At 47.7% G+C, this 25,624-nt stretch overlaps 1 protein-coding gene across 4 annotated transcripts in view; it reads right to left on the bottom strand.

Annotated features, from left to right (window-relative positions):
• CABIN1 (calcineurin binding protein 1) overlaps positions 1-25,624 on the bottom strand; it is a 180,798-nt gene that overhangs the window by 107,558 nt on the left and 47,616 nt on the right. For all 4 annotated transcript variants that reach the window (XM_029619235.1, XM_029619238.1, XM_029619237.1 and 1 more), the window contains exons 15-22: positions 23,414-23,563; positions 16,679-16,873; positions 16,326-16,562; positions 16,040-16,193; positions 15,614-15,729; positions 14,480-14,641; positions 6,584-6,790; positions 5,897-6,042 (exon numbers count right to left, since the gene is read on the bottom strand). In XM_029619235.1, coding sequence (XP_029475095.1) covers positions 5,897-6,042; positions 6,584-6,790; positions 14,480-14,641; positions 15,614-15,729; positions 16,040-16,193; positions 16,326-16,562; positions 16,679-16,873; positions 23,414-23,563 — 1,367 coding nt within the window. The remainder of the gene's footprint in view (positions 1-5,896; positions 6,043-6,583; positions 6,791-14,479; positions 14,642-15,613; positions 15,730-16,039; positions 16,194-16,325; positions 16,563-16,678; positions 16,874-23,413; positions 23,564-25,624) is intronic.

Below are 25,624 nucleotides of genomic sequence, written 5' to 3'. Positions count from 1 at the left end.
ACAAGACAAAGCTTGCAGCTCCGAAATTCTTCAAGCTGAACAAATTGCCACCAGAAAAGACTACCTTCAGAGTGAGGTCCTTCAATGAAGCCTTCCTCGATGGTTCAAATAAAGGTCCACAAAGCACCTGCAAGACTAAGTTCAGACTCCACGCCAGACACAACCTATGCACCTGGTGGATGCAGATGCTTGACCTCCTTGAGAAACCTCACAAAATCTGGATGTGAGGCCAATGACCTCCCTCAGAACTTGCCTGTGAGACAAACTAAGGCTGCCACCTGAACCCACGGAGAATTGTAAACCAAGCCCTTTGAAAGGCCACGTTATACAAAGGCCAACACTTGCAGGAAATCCACACGCAACGGGTCAATGCCTTCGTCCACACACCAGTTGTTGAATACTCTCCACACCCAGACATACGCCATAGATATGGCTGGCCTCCTAGCCTGAAGCTAAGTGGAAATCACTGGTTGCGAGTAACCTTTCAACTGCAAACATCTCTTCTCAAAAGCCAAGCCGCGAAACAGAAGTAATCCACCCGATCTGAGAAGATAGGCCCTTGTCTTAATAGCCCCTATAGATGAACCAACCTCAGAGGCCTGTGCACTGCAAGCTGAACCAGGTTCGCAAACCACAGGCAACCCGGCCAGGGAGAGAACACATACAGAAGAATCCCTGCAGGCCATGGAAGAACCAGAGTGTCTATGCCTTCGGCTCCAACTTCCCGTCAGGGCTAAAGAAGCTTGTCACCTTGGCATTGCTCCTGGACGCCACTGGATCCAAACCTGGACTGCCCTAACGGGACCGGATAAGATCAAAGGCTTCTATTGACAGCTCCCATTTTCCAGGGTCCAACTGTTGTCGGCTGAGACAGTGTACCTGCATATTGTCCTCTCCCAACACATAAGAAGCGGCTATTCCCTTCAAATGAAGCTCCACCCAGATAAAAAGCTCCTGAGCCTCCTGGGCCACTGTGTGACTCTTCGATCCCCCCTGATTGATATATGCCACTGTAGTGGCACTGTCTGAAAACACTCTTGACCATCTGACCACGGATCAGTGAGAGGAACTCCACCACTTCCTCTGCACACCACCCTCGTTTCCAACCTGTTGATCAACCATGCTGCTTCCACTGGTGACCACAGATCTTGCGCTGACCACCCTCGGCAGACTGCTCCCCAACCCTTGAGGCTGGCATCCATGGTCAGCACCACTCAGCTCGGGATCTCCAGATCTATTCCCTTTTCCAAATTTGGCCGAAACAGCCACCACAAGAGACTGGACCTGGAGGCCCCCAGTAGCGGCAACCGTCGAAGAAACTCCTCTGACAAGGGATTCCACCGCTAGAGCAGGCCCCCCTGAAACGGACGCATGTAAGCAAATGCCCAAGGCACCAAAACCAAGGTAGATGCCATCGACCCCAGCATCTGAAGATAATTCCAAGGCCTGAGGACAGACATCCTCAGTAACCGTCCCACCCAAGCCTGCAACTTCTGAATCCTCTTGGAGGTGAGAAAAGCTCTCTCAATGCGGGTATTGAATCTCGCCTCCAGGAGCTCCAGAATTTGAGTGGGGCACAGGTGACTCTTTGCCCAATTGACCACCAGCCCAAGTATTGCAACAGATCCAGCACCCTCACAACCAACTGTCGACATTCTTTTTCCGATTTTCCTCAAATCAACCTGTTGTCGAGATAAGGATGAACCAGAATCCCCTTCCTGCTGAGAGCTGTCACTACCACTTCCATCACCTTTGCCAGACCAAACAAGAGGGCCTGAAACTGGAAATGTTGCCCCAGAACCATAAAATGCAGGAATTGTTGATGCTTTGCTCTGATGGGAATGTGGAGATAGGCTTCTGTCAAGTCTACAGATGCCAGAAATTCTCATCGATGAACAGCTGCTATCACTATCTGCAACGTTTCCATCCGGAAATTGGGAACCCGCAGAGATACATTCACCTTCTGCAAATCGAGAATGGGATGATAGGACCCCTCTTTCTTTGGGACGACGAAATAAACTGCGTATTGTCCACAGCCTTGCTCCACTGTTGGCACTAGGGCTATTGTGCCCAGGTCCTGAAGGCGCTCCAAAGTAGGTTGAATCACTTGCTGTCTTCGTCTCGATCTGCAGCGACCTGATGGGTCGAGAAAATTCTAATGCATAGCTGTCTTTATTACCTCTAGGACCCATTAATCAGAAGTAATTCTGGTCCACTCCTCTTAGAAAAGTGACAGATGGCTCACCATCACTACATCAAGAGAACGGACCCCCACAGGCCTCAATTAGAGGTCTTACCGACCCCAACCCTCTGGCCAGAATTCTCTCTGGGATTCCTAGGGGCTCCTCAAAAAGGATGGCTGCCGTCTGGAACCCTGCCTCTGCCCCACAACCGATGCAGAACTCTTCAGGGAACGAAAACAGAAACCTTCCCGCCACTAGAATAGTTGTTTGCTTCGAGACAAAGTAGACCAGCGCATCTACTTTAGGGAAACATAGGCGTTCTCTCGACACTGAATCCAGTGGGTATAGAGCTTCTAATGCTCATCCACCTTTAAAACTTGCTTCAGGGGCATCCCATTCCAGGTCAATCAACTCCTGGATGGCTTCAGCACTGGAAAATAGCAAGAGGTTTTCCGTAGAGAAACTAGAATGGGACTCTTCTTTGGTTACGTCATAGAGTCCAAGCCAGGAATTTCCAGCATTTTCAGGGTCTAGGAAACCAGGGCCGGCAATTCATCTCTATGGAAAAAATGTAACATGGTCCGATATGGTTCTAAATCTGGTGGGATTTCCCCATCTTCCAAGGAATCTGGATCCCCTTCTTTGTCCATGCTGTCTGGGTCCCTGCCAGGCATACCCTTGGTGAGGTGAGGCATGTCTCGAGGTCTGCCGATAGGACTGGGAGTGGGAGGCCTTACCAGCTGGGGCTCCATCCGGACAGAGGCAGTGAAGACTTGAAGACCTTGAAAAAATTCCACCCAAGAGAAGGCAGCCAGGACTATGCATAGCCCAGGAAGTACTGGGGTAGGTACCGCTGGATTTCCCTCTCCCATGGAAGACCCAGCCCCGAGATTACTAAGATCCAAGGTACTTCCGGTTAAGGTTGCGGCTGACCCATCCTCTGATTGGGAGGAGCCAGGCTTTGTAAAGTCTGGGGAGGCCAACTCTCCTTGGGCCTGCTCACAGTGCTGACATAAGTAAGAATCCAGATCAGATTGTGTAGCCTTAATATGACAAGCAGAGCAGAGAGAATGGCGCTTATGTTTCTTTGCTGCCAGAGCCATTAGGGACGGTAGCTGCATGTTCATCCAGCTTGCACTTAAATTTTGTGCGCGCAGATTTTGGGTGACTACGTGAGCCGTGGCGAGGTACACGCACAGCCCATGAGCCTAGCTTTACCTAAATTCTGCGCCTAGAGAGTTGTGCATGTATGCGTGCGACGTTGTGCGTGGTGTTATGTGCACAGCATGTGCGCAGAGCTGGTACACACCTTGCATACAGATGCTCTATGGTGGGCAAGACTCACAAAAACGGGCACAAGATGGTGCTACTGTGGCCTACCACGCGGTGTGCATACCGAGCCTAAAGCGGGACCTAGCCCACTGGGGGGCCACTCAACCCGCTCGGAAGCCATTCCCTCTTACCCCAACAGGATCGGGAACGACGTCAGTACGGCGCGCCATCTGCTAGGAGACGGAGAAATACTGTAGGGCTGAGGTCACTGCAGCAGTGTATCTAGGGTGATGTCTGCTGGGAAATACAGAATTGAGACTTGGACCACATGTCAACCGACCAATTTCGCAGCCATAACAATAGTCATGCCAAGAACGCTGCGACCATACTTCTGGCTGAAGTCCGGATCAAGTCATAAAGAGCATCCACCACATACACAATTCTGGCCTCCACCTGGGCTGCCTGGCTATCAGCTCCAGTAGAGTCTGAAGACTTCTCCTGAGCCTTCTGGACCCAGCGCAAACAAGCCTTCTGCATGAGGCTACTACAGATCACAGCTCATAGACTCAAAGCCGAGACCTCGAACATCTGCTTCGGATGAATCTCCAGCTTACGATCCTGCGCATCCTTTAAGGCCACTGACCCCGTCACTGGGATTGTCATCTTCTTAGTGACCACCGACACCGAAGCATCCATCTTGGGCAACTCCAACAGTTGAAGAACTTCCTCAGTTAGAAGATATAACTTTACCATAGTCCTGGCCACTTTCAAGCCAGGCTCCAGGAGATCCCACTCCTCGCTTACCAGTTTCTTTTTTAGGGAGGGGAAAGGCCGTAGTCGGACCCCGGAGACCATCCAAGACCGGGTCCACCCCTTCATTGTCAGACTCCTCCTGGACCAGTTTAATCCCCAGCTCCTGCACAGCATGGGGAATAAGCAGCTTCAGTTCCTCCTTACAGAACAGTCGCTCTACCTGGGGCGACTGTTTCGTAATGAGTTGGTGTCACCTTCCACTACGGAACCTCCTCCGGATCCGCCATGTCCTAATCTAGCCCCTGGTCGGGGTCTCCAGGGTCCACAGGAGCGAACCCAGAATCAACATCCAGATCCAAGTCCCCCAAACCACTAGGATCTTCTGGATGATCCAGGCCCAGGTGGCAAAGAAGGTCCCTTGATCCCCTAGTTGAGGAGGTCCGTGGTGCCTTTGAAGCGGTACAAACCTGAGGGCCCGCACATCGCTTAACCCCCACACTCTTCCTCGCCAGGAACACTTTGTGCATAGGGAGAACAAACTCTGTGGAAAACCCCATGTCCTCCTCCTCATCTGACTCAGGACTGGCCTGATCCTCCCCCCCACCCTCGCAAACACTGGAGAAAAAAATGGGGGGGGGGGGGATTCCCAAGCCTTGCCTCAGCTCTCTTCCTGGCCGATGCTTTCCCATTCACTGCAAGGTCCTCCAGATCCCCTGCCAAGTCAGCCACTGGGCCCTAGGATCGAGTGGACCTGTGCCTAGGCTCGGTTCCTCCCCAATGCACAATCGCGGCATAAAGCCGCTGAATTAAGCTGCCTCCGGAGCTGCCTGTATGAGCAACAACTTTTCCTATGATGCGCCTCTGCCAGCGGCACCATTTTGGGCACACGCAGTTGGGCCTGCAATTCACCTCACGGTCGCGGCGTGCAAGAAAATAAAGCAATAAGGGCAAGCGAGGGGAAAATGGCCGCACAGCTCAGCCCAACTCCCCGAGCCAATCTCTGAGAGTCGCAATCCCCGCAATGCTGCTTACCCAGATCTGGCCTGCCCTGCCCTGCAAGGAAAATGGCCAAATGCTGCTGCTCAGCTTCTCTTCTTTTTTTTTTTTTTTTTAACTCTTAAAGAGGCAGGAGCAGCCCAGTCAAAAAGAAACCCACAGCAGAAAGAAAAACTCCTTAGGATACTTTCCTGCTGCTGGTCAGGTCTCTGGGAAGAAGCCAGGATCCCTGGTTGTCAGCAACCTGGAACCGCTTCGGTTAAAGCTGCCTAAGGATTTCTAACTCCCCGCTCGCCCGGCTCAACCTGAGGGATGGCCCACGAAGGAACCTAACATCTCAGGGAGTTTCTCCTCTTCTCTAACCTTACTCTAATTCTCTCTTCTTCTTTTTTTTTTTTTTTAATTCCAGACTGCAGGTTTGCACCTCTATCATCTGCTGGAGACAGAGAAATACTGAGGGGCAGCAGGTGGCACTCTCGGTCATATAGCAGCGCCTGAAAGTTTTTAGTTCTCTGACTCCATCTGCTGGTAGAGATGTATAAGCCCACTCATCTTGACATATTTGGGGTATGAACAGGAATGGCTTTTATTTTCTATTGGACCAAATGATGAATTGTAATTACAATAAAAAGATCTCAGCTGCCTATGTCACCTCTTAATGGAGGGGGTTGTGTGGGCAGAGCAGCACTGACCTGTTTGGGCAGACACAGATGTCGTGCATGTAGAATTTAATGGCTTTGGACTGTTCTTTATTCTTAAAGTGATAGTCGGCGAGAAGGTAATATAACTCGTTTACCACTGCAGGAGAGGCATCTGCACCTTCGGGAAGAGAGGGCACCTGAAAGGAGAAAGATAGGAGTGAAGAATGCTCTGCACATATGGAAAGGAGATCAGCAGACAACTTACATAACATTGAAATCAGCATATGACAGAAGCAGCCCTAATCTCTCTCTGTCTTCCAGGCCAATTCGTCTCATCCTCCATTCTCAGAATGTTTTCAGTCAGAAAGTGACTGTCCCTTCTCCCATCCTGGATAACAAACCTGAGGGCCCGCACATCCAAACTAAGTGCAGAACATGCCAACTATGCAGTGAAAGATACTGGCATGTCATATCATGGCATACATACAAGTCAATCTGTGAAATCTTATCCAAAACACCCTCATTCCGAAACTTTTGGTACAATGGCACTTCACGTGTAAAGAACAGGCTAAGAGAAGACTGAAAACATGTTCATTTTAAACTAAACCAGGGGTAGCGTGTCGTAACACCACAAAGTCCGGAAGACCAGATCAGACAGAAAAAAAGCTGAAATCTGACTGCAAAGCAGCAAAATGTCCTCTCCTCTTTGGATGCTGTTTTGGATCAGGGTACTGATACCTTGCTGGAGGTTCCCTCAATGTAGGAAGAGACGCTCTCCATGCTCAGTATGGGTTTATCTGTCCGGGGCACGATGGTAGCAATCTTCTTGAGAAGGTTGGCTAGGTCAGCAGACACGGTGCTCGTCTTATAGCTATCAAACTCTGGAAGGCTCTTAGGCTTGAAATAGTGAAACATGAACAAGGCATCGGCCCACAACAGCTCCACCTAAAAACCAGGACAGTATTCATTTATACACTGTGCAGCCTCTGGGCATCTGCTACATCATTATTATAATCTATTATGCATTGTGCATGCAGTAGAGATGTGCAGTCATTTGAAAAGATATAAGAGATCATTGACAGAGGAAATGTTTTGAAACAAAACAGAAAAAAAAATTGTTTTATGCATGCCATAGGAAAATTGGTTCTTACCTGCTAATTTTTGTTCCTGTAGAATCACAGATCAGTCCAGATTCCTGGGTTTTGCATCCCTGCCAGCAGATGGAGACAAAGAAAGTTTTATTGACACTGTACATAACCTAGTGTGCCACCTGCAGTCCCTCAGTATTGACCTGTACACCCAAGCCAAGATAACCACACTAAAAAATACATTAACATCAATCTCCCCCAACGAACAGGAAGATGACTACTCTGTACCCACTGGAAACTGTGTCCCAGAAAATTAAAGTAAATAAACCGCATAGAGAATCATTAACTCTGCATTATCCACAAATCATAATGAGCGGCCAACTCTCCCCACAAAATGGGCAGGTCTCTGGACGATCTGCTACTACAGGAATGAAAATTAGCAGGTAAGAACCAATTTTCCTTTCCCTGTATGTACCCAGATCAATCCAGACTCCTGGGATGTACCTAAGATCCCCTAAACTGGGTGGGACCTGTAGAGTCCGGCTCGCAGAACACTCTCACCAAAGCCCATAACGTCCATGTGATACTGTCTGGCGAAAGTGTGCAGTGACAACCAAGCAGCTGCCATGCAATTTCCTGTGGAGCTACCTGCTGAGCCTTGGCCCAGGAGGTTGCCTGAGAACGCACCAAGCAAGTCCTCAAACCTATAGTCACCGGTCGACCCTTAGATATATACATCCAACCAATCGCCTCCTCAAGCCAATATGCAAATGTAGTCTAAGAAGCCTGACACTCCTTCTGTGGGCCGTTCCACAAAACAAAATGGTGATCTGATCTACGAAACTCGTGAGTAGCCTTCAGATACCTCAACAAAGAACGCCTTCCATCCAAGAGCTTAAGTTTTCTTGCATGAGACACGGAGGAATCCAAACCTGAAAAGGGTGGAAGATCTACAGCCTGATTAAGATGGAACACCAAAACCACCTTAGGCAGAAAGTAAATCTGCAGAAACGTATCTCGGTACAACATCCTCTTGGTTGAACAAATAACCAACAGGAAAACCACTGTAAGACTCAAATCCTTTAAGGGTGCCATCTTCAGAGACCTCACACAGTCCTCTAAACCCCAGATTAAGATTCCAACCTTTCCTACCGAAGGACGCAAATTCTTCGTCATCCCCCCCTCCCCCCAAAGGAAAGGTATAAAATCCAGATGCGCGGACAGAGAAAAACCCTGTACCTTGCCTCAGATACAGCTCAAGAGAGGCAAAGGCCAGACCCTTCACCACAATCTCCAGAAGAAAGTCAAAATATGCAATACAGTAGCTTAAATAGGCCTGATAGAGCTAATGCAAAGCTTTATCCGTTACTGAAAGAGATGTACAACAGGCCTTGAAGATTCTCCAAAACTCACACATGCTAAAGATGTGGAAGTTTGCAGAGTCTGCAATAAGGATGCAACAATTGCTTCGGAATATCCCTTCCGCCACAGACATCTCTCAAAAACATGATACAAAAGAGAGCTGGCTGTTCCACAAATAGTGAGCACTGGCATAGAGGACGCGACAGAAGAGCAACATGCAGCAGTCTGCCCATGGCTGCATTGATCAGATCCGAGAACCACAGATGTCGCAGCCACTCCAGAGCCATCAAAACACGCCACTTGGATAGATTGCCACACAAAAGAATGCCTCTAGGTCATGGCAGAACAAGAACCTCAAAAGAACGCCTCGAGGGCATGGGAGAACCAAAGCACTGATGCTTTCTGCCCACATGCTCTGCGACAGCTAAAAAATGAGGCAGCTTGGTGATTTGTGTGGTCTTCATTAATCCCATATGAGGATAACCCCATCTACAATGAATGAGAAATCCGCCTGAACATTATCCATCCCGGCTATGTTAGACACTGCTATCCACTCCAGGTACTGCCCTGCCCAGAGAATCAACTCCCAGGCCTTCTGAGCCATCGCCTGACTCTTGGTTCCTCCCTGTCGGTTGATCTAGGCCACCCTCGCCGCATTGCCTGATAGGGACCGCTCCAGACAGCCACATAACTGTGGCAGAAAAGCAAGCAAAGTGTAACGCCTCGCTCTCATCTCAAATCCTCCTTCTTTGACTACTAGCCCTGTGCCAGCTGATCCTGTCACACTGCTCCTCAGCTCAAAAGGCTGGCAACAATGGTAAGCCTCACCCAATCCAGAACTGCTAGACTGCTCCAAATAAGCCGCCATGAAAGGCTATCTCTACCTCTCCCCTTGAGCGGAAAGGGAAGATGAAACTCCCCGATAATGGAGTCCACCGGGAGAGAAGAGCATGCTGAAAAGGCCACATATGCATGAACACCCAAGGCCCCAGTTCTAATGTTAATGCCATAGAACCAAGGCACCAGCCCAATGGTGATGCCAGAGCGCCCAGGATTTGCAAACAATCCCAGATCTTGGGCATCAAAAGCCCCTAATGGGTGTCAGATCTGGCCCTGCAAACTTCAGCATCCTCTCTTCTGGACGAAATACCCTCCCCTTCTAGCAAGTGGAACTGAGCCCCCAGATACTCAAGGGTCTGAGAGGGAACAAGATGGCTCTCCGCTAGAATCACTTTCTGTACCGTCTGCCGACATACGTCCACTGACCTCATCCGATTCAGAAACGGACGCACCAGCCCAGCTTCTCTTCGTAAGGTTGCCACTACTACTACCACCACCATCACCTTGGTGAACCTATGCTGAGCTGCAGCCAGTGTGAACAGAAGGGCCCGAAGCTGAAAAAAAAGTTCCTCCTCGGAACCTAAATCTCAGAAACCGCTGGTGCTCTGGCCTGATGGCTACAAACAGAAAAACCCCTGTTGAACCCAGAGATGCCAAAAAAAGTCTCCTCCTTGCGACAACAGAGATATGGTGGCGTAAGCTGAGTCTTCTTTTTTTTTTAAATTTTTTATTTATGAATTTTCACAATACACTTCAAGAAATATTCTTGAATTTGCAAGCAGACACAAGGAAAACAAACATCAATTGAAAATAAACTAATTTTAAATCGCTAATTATTCTGCACATTAAGTCCTCAATTGGAGATCCAATCACACTCAGGGGAATTTCTTACACAACATAGGAAAATAAGGATCTGAATACAGGAAGCTATTACTTATGATCAGAACAAACTGCAGACATATGTGCACACCCTCAATGACTAAAGGAGAGGAAGTAGAAGTAGCTGGTACTTTCTCTTTCAAAAGACTAGATAGCTGTAAAGGAAAGAAGAAAATGTATGTTATCATTCTGATATTTAATTACACATTTGCAAGGATATTTTAATAGAAATAGGGCTCCCAAGAGTAAAACTTGGGGCCTTAATGGAAGAAATGTTTTCTTCTTGTTTGAGTAGACCTTGCTAGAACAGGAAAAGCACTGACTTTCAAACCCAGAAACATCTCAGAGCGATGGCGAAAAAACATTCGAAGTACCCACTCTTTATCAGATTCCAGCAGAGATGAGGCAATCAATGTTGCAGGTTTAACTTGATCTTTTTGAGTAATCTCTAAGATATTTGTAATATCCAGTTCAGGTGATGTAGGCATAAGAACCTGGAAACCCTTACAAGCATTACATAGAAACGACGGCAGAAGAAGACAAAATCGGCCCATCCAGTCTGCCCAGCAAGCTTTCACACTTATTTTTCTCATACTTGTCTGTTACTCTGACTGCTGAGGTCAGGGCCCTTATTGGTAACTTTTTGGTTCTAATTTCCTTCCACCCCCGTCATTGTTGTAGAGAGCAGTGCTGGAGCTGCATCAAAGTGAAGTATCAAGCCTCATTGGTTAGGGGTAGTAATTGCCGCGATAAGCAAGCTACTCCCATGCTTATTTGTTTACCTAGTCTGTGAAATTTAGTCCTTGTTGGTTATTGTCTGACTATAAATCATCTTTTCTTCATTCCCCCTGCAGTTGAAGCAGTGAGCTGCACTGTATATGTATTCAAAGTGAAGTATCAGGCTTAATTGGTTCAGGGTAGTAACCGCCGCAACAAGCTACTCCCATGTTTGTTTACCCAGACTATGCAATTCAGTCCTTGTTGGTAGTTGTCTGACTGTATATCCTCTTTCTTTGTTCCCCCCTGCCATTGAAGCAGAGAGCTATACTGGATATGCATTGAAAGTGAAGTATCAGGCTTATTTGGTTTGGGGTAGTAACCGCCGCAACAAGCAAGCTACTCCCCGCTTTTTTGTGAATGCAAATCCTTTTTCCCACATTTCCTCTTGCTGTTGAAGCATAGAGCAATGTTGGAGTCGCATTAACCGTGGTATCCTTCTTAAAGGGTGGTATATAATAAACCCTTGACATCAGAGGAAGGGTTGGTTCAGGAATTTTTAAAACTTGAACTAAATATTTTTTCCATATATCTCAAGGAAGCGGTTTCAGTCTCACACACTTTGGCTCGCCGCTTCCTCGCTGTATGAGGCAGATCGAAAAAAAATTAAGTAGAGGCCGAGGGAGCAACCTCATGCACATCTGGTCAGATCCGCCCAAGCTGAGCCTTTTTTGACAACTGGAGTCGCAAAGAGCAATCTTGCAAGCCTCTTGGACTAGACAAGCAAACGCCAGGCGAAAACCTGTAAGCTTTGGGAATCAGTCAAACCAATTCTAAGGCACAGCCCTCCCTGAGGACTGCTAGTATCCACAAGTCTGCCAGTTATCTTGTCCTTTGTACCAACCAGAAGGCAACCTTACCCCTACTACACCTAGGTAAGAGGGACCCTCCCCATCTCCTTGTGTGGCTCTTATACCTCAGAACCCCCTCATAGGGGGTTTCCCCAGGGGGACCTATACCATCCTAGAAAGAATTGCACCTCACTAGAACTGAGTGTCTGGGAGGAGTAGCCCCTCTTCTCAAGACCTTCCAGTAAGGGCTTTACCCATTCTCAGTCTTGCTCCACATACTGGATTCGCCTCCCAGACGGAGCTCTCATGCAAAATCAAAGTCCGGATCAAACATCTGTAAACCAGAATGTTAACCAGAACCTTAAATGGTCACCACAAAATGCAGCCCGAACTCAACAGAAAGGCTGCCTCCTTTTTGAGACCAGAGCTCCCCCAAGCCATTGCGCCACTAAGCGCATCCCAGGGAACAAAAAAAAAAAAAAAAAAAAATAGCATCCGCAATGCCCATCAGGACTTAGAACCTAGCAACCCTGTCTTTTTGGGCAAGTGAGAAGTGCCCCCAAACTCCTGCAGGAATCATTGGCCCCCTCTATCAGGGGACTCACCCCCCAAAAAGGGCACTAAGCACTCTCCCGAGTAGGGCACACAGTAGAACTACTCTAACAGAAGGAACTAAAACAGCCCAGATCCAGGAGAATTTCCCTTGGAAATAACCTGCTGTGCCCTAATTCCTTCACCCCTGCTGGAAGAGATCCGTAGGATTTGCCCATTGCCCAAGATATTAAAATGGCTGCTGAACTACTGTCCTGAACTTTACCAGGGGAGAGAGACAGAGAGAGAAATTGTCCCCCTTCCAGCCTGTGGTGGCTGGAATGGAACTATTTTCCTCCTGCAGGCTAAAACAAGAGACGCTAAACCTGCCCTGCAGAACCTGCCTCCCTATGTGCATCAAGCACGATTATTTTGTCAGGAACCTTCTGTCATGGCTCCATGGAACTTCTCCCTCCACTTCCCATGGGAGCGCTTCCTCTCCGAGCAATTACCATAAAAGGGAAAACCCCATACCTGCGCCCCTGGACTTTGCCTCCCCATAGAGGTGATTACCATGGTGCTTGCCAATTTGAAAGCATGCATCAAGAACCCCCGCTCGCCTTGATGCCACCGGCCTCCTCTTTCGGCTCCAAAGAAAAAAAAAAAAATAATAATAATAATAATAAATAAATAAAGAGGGAGCACACACTTCTAAATTAACTGCATGTGTCCCTGATGCCGCTGGAGCACACTGGCGCTGCAACTACATAGCCTGCACTTAGTGCAAATGACCATCATGGCTCGACGTACTCCCTTCCCGTCATCAGCGGGAACAAGCATAACCATGGCCCAAACACTTTGCCTGTGTTAAACAGGAATGCTTCGTCCGCTATCGGCAAACGTGTCCTCTGTCAGCGGGAGCTAGCAAGGCGGCGATGCAATATTAATCTGAGCAGCGACCTCTCGCACCTGCTACCAACAGGATCGAGAACAGCGGCCCTTTTTTCTCTTACAATTGCAACAATTTTTAAAACAATTCCTTTGCATTGGGTGAGTCCGTCAAGATGCCACTGAATGCCTGCCTGCTGACCACAGAAACATGCAGCCACGCATTACTGGCTGAGCAGCCAGACTCAATCACCTGAAGTCACAAAGTCCCTGGTTGCTAACTCCACCTCCCTAGTGAAACCACCACCTGCTCGGCAGGAGAGGCTTTCTCTACATTCCCAGGGACCCAACACAGGGACCCAGCCAAGCGGTGAGGAGAGAGGCATGAGGGATCCGGCACCACCAGATTTCAGCGCTCGAGAGGGAGAGAGCCATGAGGGATCCGGCAACATCAGATTTCAGCGCTCGAGAGGGAGAGAGGCATGAGGGATCTGGAACCTCCAGATTTCAGCACTCGAGAGGGAGAGAGCCATGAGGGATCCGGCAACATCAGATTTCAGCGCTCGAGAGGCATGAGGGATCTGGAACCTCCAGATTTCAGCACTCGAGAGGGAGAGAGGCATGAGGGATCTGGAACCTCCAGATTTCAGCACTCGAGAGGGAGAGAGGCATGAGGGATCTGGAACCTCCAGATTTCAGCACTCGAGAGGGAGAGAGGCATGAGGGATCTGGAACCTCCAGATTTCAGCACTCGAGAGGGAGAGAGGCATGAGGGATCTGGAACCTCCAGATTTCAATGCTCTCTCAGGGCAGAAGCATACCAAACCCCTGCTCTCCCTCCTCAACCAGGAGAGATGGCCCTCACCAGGATCTAACAACCTCTTGCGAGGACACTTCTTTCTTCCTTTTTTTTTTTTTTTTTTTACACACTCCAGACTGCAGGTCTGCACATCTACCATCTGCTGGAGACAGAGAAATACTGAGGGACTGCAGGTGGCACGTTCGGTTATGTGGCAATGTCAGTGAAATTTTCTCTGTCTCTATCTGTTGGCAGGCAGGCAAAACCCTGGAGTCTGGACTGATTTGGGTACATACAGGGACTTACATTTAGTGCAAGTCATTTTTAAATTTCACCCACTAAAAATGTTTCGTAATGTAATTTCAACACACACAATGCATTTTCTAATGTGCACTCCATGCATTTAATGCTTGATATGTGCAAATAATGCACAGTAAAAACAAAATTAAAATTAAGTAAAAAGAGACACAAAATAAGGAAACAAAACAAAACTGTTTTGCATGCATAGCCCTGCTTTGTAGATCACATCACATCAGCTAAAGCGAAGCAGGGAGTGTCAAAAGTGTATCAGAAAGTATTCAGAACGAAAGAACTTTAGTGGAACTTACTCAGGGTGTCTTCTGTCGTTAAGCTAACAATGCATTTAATAAAATAAAGCTAGCTGCCCCTTCTCAGTTACCTGCTGCACGGAGTGCTCGTCCAGGTAGCGGGCTTTGCTCTTCTTGCTGGGGAAGCTATACAAACAGTAAAAGCACTGCTCTAGGGCAGTCTCCAGCTCCTCCTTGAACGGATGTGTCTCTTCTGATTTGGAGCCGGTCAACTCTTTTTGCAATATGCGTACCTAGGAGAGTGGCACACATATTACCCAGCAAGCTAAGGGGAAGACAGGAGACCTTACATATGCGCGGGACATCAGGAATGACGCGCCCAGCAGAGAAGCAAAGGCATCATAAGTTCCTCCACCTCGTGTCAGGCCTGCTGCTTTTCTCTCCCATAAACGATTGCCACGGGGCCACTTACAGGTTGAGAAATGGGCAGGCCGGGGGTTTGCTGGCTACATTAAGTACTGAGGAACTTCCCTCGAGAATGATGGTGGTGTGAATGGCACATCAGTCTTTTATTGCAGTCTGATGCTTAGCTCTGCAGGGCCACACGTCATTGCTTTTGCAAAGCTGCTATCAATTTTTTCCTGTTTAGAACCAGCTCAAGAGCTCAACCCAACCCACGCACCAACCACAAAATCAGATTCCAGTTTTTAACCTCTTGATTTGGAAGTACTTTCAGTGCAAATAATGCAAAACTCTGCAGAATTTTAGAAATACAGTTGGAACTGACAACACTGCAACCTGGACACTAGCTCTTGTCTTGTCCTTCAGAGCTTACAGAGGGGTAGGTAACTTTTAAGTTATCGGGACAAAGCCTGAGATTTCAGTTTGCTGCCCCGAGTGAAAGAGGCAGGGTGGGAATCCAGGTGGCACAGATAGTCTGCACTTTCTGGTTGGGTAACTCACAGTCCTAAAGGTACTCAGGCACTAACCCAGGTATTGTATATTCAGCAGCAATTTACCCTGATAACTTCCTGCTTGCCACACCGCTCAATATGAACTTCACAGTTGCTAAAAGAAATCATTTAGATAAAAAATAAAAAAAAGAGCAAATTCCCAGCAGGGAAAGAGAAAAACCAAAAGAAACATTTGCAATAAGTAAATCTTCAATTAAAAAGGCTACAAACTTAAAAGCCAGGTGAACATTTTCTAAAAGAGAAAGCTCCAAGAAAACAAAATGCCAATCGTATGTGCATGAACACACTCACATAGAATCGGAGCAGCGCCCCCTCCGAATTGCAGCACCAGGATCTCCTGCCCAGATACTCATGAGCTGTCTTGAGCAGCATCAAGGAAGATGGCAGCATGGGGGTATCAGAAGCCACTGCAAGAAACCAACAGAGGGCTAGGAAAAGGCCCAGAATCCCAGATAGAGAAACCCTGCACCACTGAAAGCAAAAAGTGGGGTTTACTGGTGACAGTGTCCAGGGAACGTGCAACACTAGCGTCAAAGTCAGAGCGTTCTGTAAAAGGCTTTGCCTGGGCCCATGGCACACATTCTGAAGTATTGCTATGCAGCCCGTTGCTCAAAATGCCATTGCTGGATCAAGGAGAGCGAGAGAGCGGGCGGGAGAGAGAGAGAGAGAGAGAGAGAGGGGGGGGGAGAGATAGTCTAGGCTTCCTGGGGGTCTCACCTTCCTCTCCACTACTGCGGTACTGCTGTTGGCTCAAAGATCGGAAGGTGTCCTCTTCATGCTGAATGATCCTGTGTAGAATGATCCAAGGCAGCACAGAGGACACGGAGGGCTCCCTGCTGTCTTCCTGGACTGCCATGCTGCAGTCAATGATCTATCACACAGAGATCAGCTTTAAAACAAGAACAGACTTACCTGCCTCAGCTACTGCTTTGCAGTTTATTTGCCAACGGCAAAGTCAGAACAGCAAAACAAGCGCTGCACTCTCAGCTTGCTTACACATTACCTGGATGAGATTGTTGGTGAGACGGATTAGGCTTGGTGTGGCATTTGACTCTCTTAAAATGTCACTGTTTGCAGAGAGAGTATGATCAATGCCAATGAGGAGCTGTGTTACCGTAGCAACCCACTCCTCCTTGGCCAGGGCTGCTGTCAGGTTCATCATTTGCTGGATGGCTTCATTTAAGGCCACCTCAGAGCACTCAAAACACTGCTGGTAATCCTTCAACTTCAGCAGAGAATCCTGAAAAATCAGAAGAGAGTGCATGAGTATGCAAGCTAACACACTGCACACCACTGTGATATAGTGCAAGAGAAAGATCCTGCACTCGGACCAGATTTCAGCCTTCACATCCTAACCTGCAAGAGCAGCAGCTGCGCTGGTCTCTCCGGGATGGATGTTACAAACTCCAGGTGCTTAGCTCGGCCATAAACACCGACACATAGGGTTGGACACAGCAAATTGACTACGGCCTGGTAATCTCCTGTATCACGCAGTCGCTGAATCTCCTCCAAAGATTGGCAACGCTCCAGAGACTTCAGGTTCTTATCAATCTGTGAGATATCCAGAAAACACAATCAGAACGCTGGCTCTTACCCTCATTGCATCACCTCTAGTCATGCCCCCTCTGAAGCAGCAGGTCTTATGGTATTCAGTGACAGATGAAATGTTTCCAGAGAAAAAACAAACACATCCCATTAACACCCTCTTTAAGAGTCCTCAAAACTTCCCTGCATCCCTTAAACACTAAACAGGTAAGAGGATCCATCTCACTATATATATATTTTAAATTGCCGTTCCAAAAAACTCGACAATGTCAGCAATAAAAACAAAATAATATGCATAAAACAAAATCAGACTTAAAACAAAACCCTACCACTAAACTCACAACACTAGATAAAAAAAAAAAAAAAAAGCTGTTCACCATTGACAGCAAGATAAATCAGTCAGAGAAGTAGGCGACATTCTGACAGGGCTAGGATGGAAAAGCTCAAGGTTTCTGAGCAGTACAGGACCTTCCCATGCAGCCATCCACCAATCAAGTCAACTCTAAGGGGAATTGGGAGGGATTGTGGGGCTGATTTATCCTGATCCGTACAGAGAACACCTGCTACAGGTTAGCAACTTTGTTTTCTTCATGGACAAGCAGGATAAGGGCAGCCATACAATTAAGGACTCCCAAGTTGAGGGTTGCATGATACCAATCAAGTGGAAGTGATTTCTAGAGTTAGTGTCTGTTTGTAGGCGGTGTCTCATGGCTTACGAGCATCAAGGCTGGAGCTGAATCCAAATAAACAGAAGTATTTTGAATAAGTAAGAATGAGAGGTCCCCTGCTGTGCTGCCTGAATTAGAAGAGACGCAACTGGTCCCGAAATCAAAAGTGCACACTTTGAGGGTGTGGTCGGAAGACAGATTTACTGCAGTCAGTACCTCCTTTTACTATTTGTGTTGGATCCACCAACTTCTGCCATTTTTAGGGTGGAACGCCTTGGCCAATTGTGTCCATACCATGCTGCTGAGCTGCACCGATTATTGCACTTCTCTTCATAAAACTGGTGCAACGCATGGCTGCAAGGCTGGTAACGGGGTAGAAAAAGATGGCCCATATCGGTTTAATTGGCTCCCAGTGGAATAGAGGATTCAGTTTAAGATTATGGTGATCTAACATAAGTGTTTGCAAGGATCTGGCCCACAATAACTAACTGATGCTTTAACCTGCACAAGCAGGGTTGATCTTTAACAGTTGTCAGCCGTAGGACTGCTCAGCTTGCAAAGACTCGGCAGGCTGCTATTAGTTCCTGTGCCCCAAGTCTTTGCAATTAGAAACTTGAGGAGGAGGAAGTTATTTGAAGATTCAGAAGCAAGTAAAGACCTGGCTTTTTAAGTTAATTTTTGAGTCCTGAATATTTCTTATTTGGTTGTAGGTAGCAAGCTGAGGGGATTGCTGGGAATTAATTAGAACACTAGATTTTACAGGGTGGGTTATTCACTGTAGCATACTGAATGTTTTTTTGCTTGATATTTTTATTGTAACCCTCTAAGTCCCTAGGAAATTCAAGGAATGAATACATATCTAACTTGTAAATTTGTTATGGCTGTGTTTCCTAAACTTTTCAAGCCTATATTAAAACACCAACCCCTACGGCACAGGCAATGCAGACACGGAGAGAACTCATAGGGTCAAAAGAAGAGCAAAGAAAGCTCTGAAAGTCCACCACAGGCTTTCTTCCATATTTGTTAAAGAAAGGGAGAGAGGTGCAGTCACGCATGAACCCGCTATAAACAAAGTGCAGGAGAAAGGAGACGTCTGTGTGGTGCAGGCAGCCAGCTCGCTGCCATATTTGGCTACCACATGTGTTTCCACTGCTGCTCCCAACAGTCACAACCAGTGCTCTGGGCATGCTCTCCCTGTTCCACTCAGCCTGGGGATAAGGGAGGCTGGAGGAGACAGTTTAAGAGGGGGAAGAAGAGAACGTGTTGTGTGCTAAACAAAGTGGTGCCTAGTTATCTGTGCCCTGCATGCTGCCCATTAATTACCATGCTCTGGCTAAGAAGGAGATGCATGTTTGATGACGTTCTCAGAAAGGAGTTCCGACATGTTTAAGAGCCACCACTGGTGTCTCTTGCTGCTGTGAGGTGCTTAGAACAGAGCCCGGTGATGCCCTGGATCTGTACATCAGGCAATAGCTTGGTAAAGGATGGCTACACTTCAGAATTTGCTCGTCCCATCCGCAATTTGTTTCTAATTTCCCCGTGTGGCTCCTTGGACAAACAAGTAGCAGTTCGAGAGACTCAGGACCAGCTGCGTTGCCTGGGGGCGGTGATTCCGGTTCCCCGCGAAGAGGTTTGCAGGGGAAGATATTCCATTTACTTTGTGGTCCCCAAAGAAGGAAGGGACTTTCCGCCCGATTTTAGATTTAAAGAAAGTAAATGTAGTACTAAAGGTTCCGGAATTTCAGATGGAAACCCTAAGGTCTGAGATTGCGGCAGTCCGCAAAGGGGAGTTTTCCGGCATCTCTGGATCTCACAGAGGCCTATCTGTACATCCCCATTCATCAAGCCTCGCAGGTTTCATGTGATTCATGATTCTGGGGCAACATTTTCAGTTTCAGACTCTTCCTTTCAGATTGGCCATGGCGACACGTACCTTCACCAAGATGATGGTGGTGATGGCAGTGGCGCTCCGGAAGGAAGGGATTTTGGTGCATCCGTATCTGGACGACTGGCTTATCAGGGTGAAGTCAGAGGTCCTTTGTCGCCACTCAGTTCAAAGGATTCTCGATGTGCTCCAGTCGCTAGGTTGCGTAGTGAATGTAGCGAAGAGTTGCCTGTTACCGACGCAGTCCCTGGAGTATCTGGGGGCTCAGTTCAACACTCTAGTGGGCAAGGTTTATCTCTCAGAGGAGCACGTTCTGAAGCTGCAGGGGCAGATTCTGCGGTTGTTGCAATTACAAGTGCCCAAAGAATGGGATTATTTGCAAGTTCTGGGCTCTATGGCTTCGACCCTGTATTTAGTGCCGTGGGCTTTTGCTCACATGAGACTGTTGCAAAGATCGCTTTTGGCTCGCTGGAACCCAGTTTTGGAGAATTTCAGTTTCCATTACCACTCGAGGGCATTGCACGGGAGAGCCTTTCCTGGTGGCTTTTAACTTCCATTCTCGCCCAGGGTGTGGACGAAGTTCCAGATTGGGTGGTAGTTACTACCGATGCCAGTCTCTCTGGTTGGGGAGCAGTGTGTCAGCACCAGTCAGCTCAGGGTGGCTGGTCTATGAAAGTCTGCGTGGTCTATCAACCAGCTAGAGACCAGAGTGGTCCGTTTAGCCTTGCAGGAATATCTACCATTAGTGAGAGCTCAGTCACTGAGGGTTCTGTCAGACAACGCAACGATGGTGGCTTATATCAATCATTAGGGAGGAACCAAGAGTCCAGCAGTAGCCCGGAGGCACAAGAGTTACTTCTTTGGGCAGAGCAGCACCTGGAGCGATTAGCAGCATCCCATATAGCCGGGGTCGAAAACGTTCAAGTAGATTACTTGAATCAGACAGTGCTATATTTGGGCAAGTGGGAATTGTCGGAGTCCACAATGCAGCTCATTCCCGAGCAGTGGGGCTCCCCCCATGTGGACTTAATGGCGACTTGTCTGAATGCCAAGGCCTTTCGATTTTTCAGTCTGAGGCGAGAGCATGGGGCAGAGGGCATTGATACTCTGATACTACCTTGGCCGTGGGGGGGGGGGGGGGGGGGGTGTTCTACTTTATGTCTTTCCTCCCTGGTTGCTCATGGGCAAGGTGTTGTGTCGCATAGAAAAGCATCAGGGAGAAGTGGTCTTGGTGGCATTGGAATGGCCACGGCATCCTTGGTTCGTGGATCTGGTCAACTTGTGGACGGACTGATTCGCTTTGGTCATCTGGAGGGTCTTCTGCATCAGGGACCCATATTTTCCAACCAGGCTGCACACTTTTGTCTAGCGGCATGGCTTTTGAGAGGCGGCTGAGACGTAGGGGTATCCAGAGGCAGTCATTACTACATTGCTGCAAGCCAGGAGAAAGTCTACTAATATTTCCTATGTACAGGTATGGAAGATTTTTGAGTCTTTGTGCTCCGCTAAAGGTGTTCACCTTTTCAGGTTGTCAGTCTCTGACATTTTGCCCTTCCTGCAAGAAGGTTTCGCCAAAGGCTTGTCTCTCAGTTCACTTAAAGTTCAAGTAGCAGCTCTAGGTTGTCTTTGTGGCAAGATAGATGGTTCCAGAACCCACCCATTCTACTGAAGGGCAGAGTGGTCCGCTCATTCTGAATTTTTGTAGCAGAGAATATTTTTCATATTTTGTAAGTTTTAGAAAGTTTGCACGTTTTTGAAATTTGTTGTGATTGGCTTGGGTATAGATTAATACTGAGGAATTGCAGGTAGCACGTGTAATTAAGTAGCAGTGTCAGTAAAACCTTTCTCTGCCTCCATCTGCTGGAAGGGAGGCTAAACCCAGAAGTCTGGACTGATCTGTGGTACTACAGGAATGAAAATTAGCAGGTAAGAACCAATTTTCCTTTACTGTTTAATCCTTGTTGTTTTACCTATTTCTGTTTACAGATTAAATATTTTTCATTCATTGTTCCCAGTTTTTGTTAATAAATGTATTAGTTTGTTTGTTAGCTCTGCCTGTCTTGTACCAAATGACGATCCTGGTATTGTGCGTATTTGGTCTGTGGGTGTTTTTCTAGGAACTACCATATTTTTCGCTCCATAAGACGCACTTATGGAGCGAATATAAAAAAAACCAAAAAAACCCCCAAAAAACTAGAAATCTAACAAAACCCCCCCACCCTCCTGACTCCCCCAAGACCTGCCAAAAGTCCCTGGTGGTCCAGGAGCGGTCCGGGAGCGATCTCCTGGGCTTGGGCTGTCGGCTGCCAGTAATCAAAATGGCGCCGACGGCCCTTTGCCCTTACTATGTCACTGGGGCTACCTACTATGTCACTGGAGATCGCTCCCGGACCGCTCCTGGACCCCCGCTGGACCACCAGGGACTTCTGGCAGGTCTTGGGGGAGTCAGGAGGGTGGGAGGTTGTAGTAAATTAAGTTGGCAGGTCTTGGGGGGGTGTTAATTAATTTAAAGGGTTGGGATGGAGGGGTTTTTTTGGAGGGGGGGGGGTTCCCAGAGAAAGATAAAAGTTTTCTGATCTGGGGAGTGGACCGAAATGGCCCTCTCCAGACCTGAAAACAAAATGGGGAGAAAAATAAAATGTTATGCACTCCCCTAATTTGCTCCATAAGACGCACAGACGCCAGGGGACAGAGCCGGTTTAGCACAAATTTTTTTTTTTTTTTTTTTAATTTTCCCCCTCTGAATCCTAGGTGCGTCTTATGGAGCGAAAATGTGACCCTTGATTGTGAGGGGTCTCAGTGTCTCCACCAGGGGATAGCTTGCAAGCAGGGAACCTGCCCAAAGGCAAGCAGGAACCCGGTTGATGGGTTGCCTGGAGGTTGCCAGTGTAGGAGCACGTGCGCAGGTACAGGCAGGCCTGGGCAGTGCTTGGCAGGACCCTCTGAGTGGCCACAGGGTTACCCTGAATGGGTGTTAGTGATAGCGCTGATGTGTTATGTGACAAAACAAACAACTGAAAGCAAAACATGAGTGGCTGTGAGAAGAAAGCAAAAAATGTTTCCATTTGCAAAAGCAGATGAAAAAGACAGATGGTGGAGCAGGCATCAGTCACTTGGCTGGCTAACATTATCCTGCAAATTCAGTAACATTCCAAACATCACACACCAAAGAAAGGTTAATAAATCCACACAATCCAAGCAAAAAACTAATTTCTAAGATAATTAAAAGCACATTACAGTAATTATTAGTAGTTATAAATATCCTAATTAAAATAAAGGTATTTAATCAGCCATCATTATTAAATGCAATTTTAAACAGGAATATTTTAACAAGCTCCTAAACTTTTAATACTCCTCTAGGTAAAGAGTTCTGCAAGGTGGGGACGATACTGATAAAAACCCAGACCCTCGATTTCACCAATTCAGTTCTCTGAAGGTAGAAATACAAAGGAGAGCATCTCCTGCTGATCTTACACACCCTTAACCTGCCCTTTAATTAAGTTAGACCAGAACCCTTCCAAGCTTTAAAAGTCAGGCATAAGATCTTAAACTGGATGCTAAAATGTAAATTGATCAAGATTAGTCGTGTGTTCTACATAGTTACAACCAGCACCACATACAGGAAACAACAATGCAGTGGGGTGATGGCACTTCTTAAATCCACAACTCATTCTCACTTGATGGTTCTTTCAGTACAACCAACATACTAATGGTCCCGTGATGTATAAATCACTCTCACTGGAATGCAGAATATCTGGTCTTGGCCCCTCCCTGTCCCCAACCAAGAAAACCAGGAGTGACCGCAGTGGGCAATGATGCCCCAACATCTTATCAGTAAGCACTCTGTTTGTCTCATACAGGATTCCTTAAGTAGGCATAGGAGCTCTGTGGATCCCTCCAGGCTATCAGAAAATAATGTACCCTTACCCAATAGCTTCACAAAAGAATCTTACAGACAAAGCAAAGCAAGCAAATCTCCACAGAGAATCTTACCTCCTCCAGAGAGATAGAGCTATCAATATGCAAGTTGGGAAGTCTGATCAAGATCCCATTCTCACTGCCAGCTCGGCCCTGTGAGGCTGCAGAGTTCTGTAGCATCTCTGTGCAGATGTCATAGTTCTCCAGTGCCTGCTCCATGTCTCCCTGCAAAGGAGTAACAAGCTGAATAGGGAGCGGTGGGCAAAACAAGCTCCCAGTGGGAGGGAGGTACTCCCTTCTAGTCAGAATATCAACTCTCAAAAAACGAACATAAGAAATGTCGGCTGCCAGGTGTCGACGGCCCTTTGCCCTCACTATGTCACAGGGGCTACCGCCGCCATTGGTCGACCCCAGTGACATAGTGAGGGCAAAGGGCCGTCGGCACCATTTTGACTACTGGCAGCCGACAGCCCAAGTCCAGGAGATCGCTCCCGGACCCCCGCTGGACCACCAGGGACTTTTGGCAGGTCTTGGGGGGGGGGAGGGGTCAAGAGGGTGGGGGATTGTAGTAAATTAATTTTGGAGGTCTTGGGGGGCATCAGGAGGGTGGGGGTTTTTGTTAGATTTTTACTTTTTTATTAAAGATTTGTCTGCGAGCCCTGGACCCCCGCTGGACCACCAGGGACTTTTGGCAGGTCTTGGGGGGGGGGGGGGGGGGGGGAGGGAGGTCAGGAGGGTGGGGGTTGTAGTAAATTAATTTGGTAGGTCTTGTATGGCTCTCACGGAATTACATTTTAAAATATGTGGCGTTCATGGCTCTCTCAGCCAAACAGGTTCCCGACCCCTGCTGTAGTACCACAGATCAGTCCAGACAGAGGGCTGAGCCTCCTGTCCACCAGAAGGCGACAGACCAAAACTGAAAGGGAATCCTATATCAGGACAGAGCCTACCCTGCATCCCTTTAGTATAGACATTATCAAAGCAGATATAACTTGTAAAAGATCAAGCAAGTAATAAAAAACTGATAAATTGAACAATTGAACAATAAACAATTGAAAGAATTCTATATAAAATCGCTCTTGCATAGAAATTCATTCTCTATTTTCATCTAGTAGATGCTTCCATTGCCTTAAAGCAATAATAGGAGATTCAGACATCCGGGAACCCGTAAAGAAAGAGACTTTGAGCGGACGGAACAGATCTAGCACGGGAGGGCGTCTGGACTGATCCATGGTACTACAGGAATGAAAATTAGCAGGTAAGAACCAATTTTCCTTTCCCTGTACATACCCGGATCAGTACAGGCCATGGGATGTACCAAAGCTTCCCTACATAGGGTGGGACCAAGACAGTCCCGCTCGAAGAACCTGTTGTCCAAAGGAGCCAAAAACTGGAGCTTGTAGATTGAGGCGGTAATGACGAGCAAAAGTATGCAGAGACTTCCAAGTAGCTGCCCTGCATATTTCTTGCGGAGAGACTGATTGTCTCTCTGCCCAAGAAGTGGCCTGAGAACGCAAGGAGTGGGCCTTTAAGCCCTCCGGAACCGATCAGCCCTTACAGATTTACGCCAACGCAATATCCTCCTTTAGCAAACAAGCAATCGTGGCCTTGGAAGCCTGTTACCCTTATTTGGGCCACCCCAGAGGACAAACAAGTGATCCAAGACCCGAAACTCATTTGTATCCTCGAGATAGTGCAGCAACACCCATTTTACGTCCAGGCGCCAGAGATCACCACCAGATGTGTGCGCTATGTCTTCAGAAGAAAAGGCTGGGAGTTCCACCGACTGATTGACGTGAAAGGATGACACGACCTTCAGCAAAAAGGAGGGTACAGTCTTGAGGGAGACCCCTGAATTAGAAAAATGTAGAAAAGGTTCCCTGCAAGACGAAGCTTGGAGCTCCGACACCCTTCTGGTGGAACAAATGGATACAGGAAGACTGTTTTGAGAGTCAAATCCTTAAGTGTAGCCCGCCATAGAGGTTCGAAGGGAGCCTCGCAGAGAATCCGAAGCACCAAGTTAAGATTCCACGAGGGCCAAGTAGCCCGAACCAGCGGATTCAAATGCTTGGCCCCCTTGAGGAAACGCATGACATCTGGATGAGCCGCCACCGCATAACTGTCAATGTTGCCTAAGAGGGAGCCGAGGGCGGAAACCTGCACCGGCAAGGAGCTGAAAGACAAACCTTTGGAGAGACCGTTCTGGAGAAAGGAAAGGACATGGGATGCCGGAGCCTTACGAGCCGACACTCTCGATGCGGCACACGCATTTTCAAAAACCTTCCA

This window comes from Rhinatrema bivittatum, chromosome 11 (assembly GCF_901001135.1).
Source record: "Rhinatrema bivittatum chromosome 11, aRhiBiv1.1, whole genome shotgun sequence".
Taxonomy (NCBI): domain Eukaryota; kingdom Metazoa; phylum Chordata; class Amphibia; order Gymnophiona; family Rhinatrematidae; genus Rhinatrema; species Rhinatrema bivittatum.
Note: the sequence above shows the minus strand (reverse complement) of the source record. Positions and strands in the feature narration are given on the sequence as shown.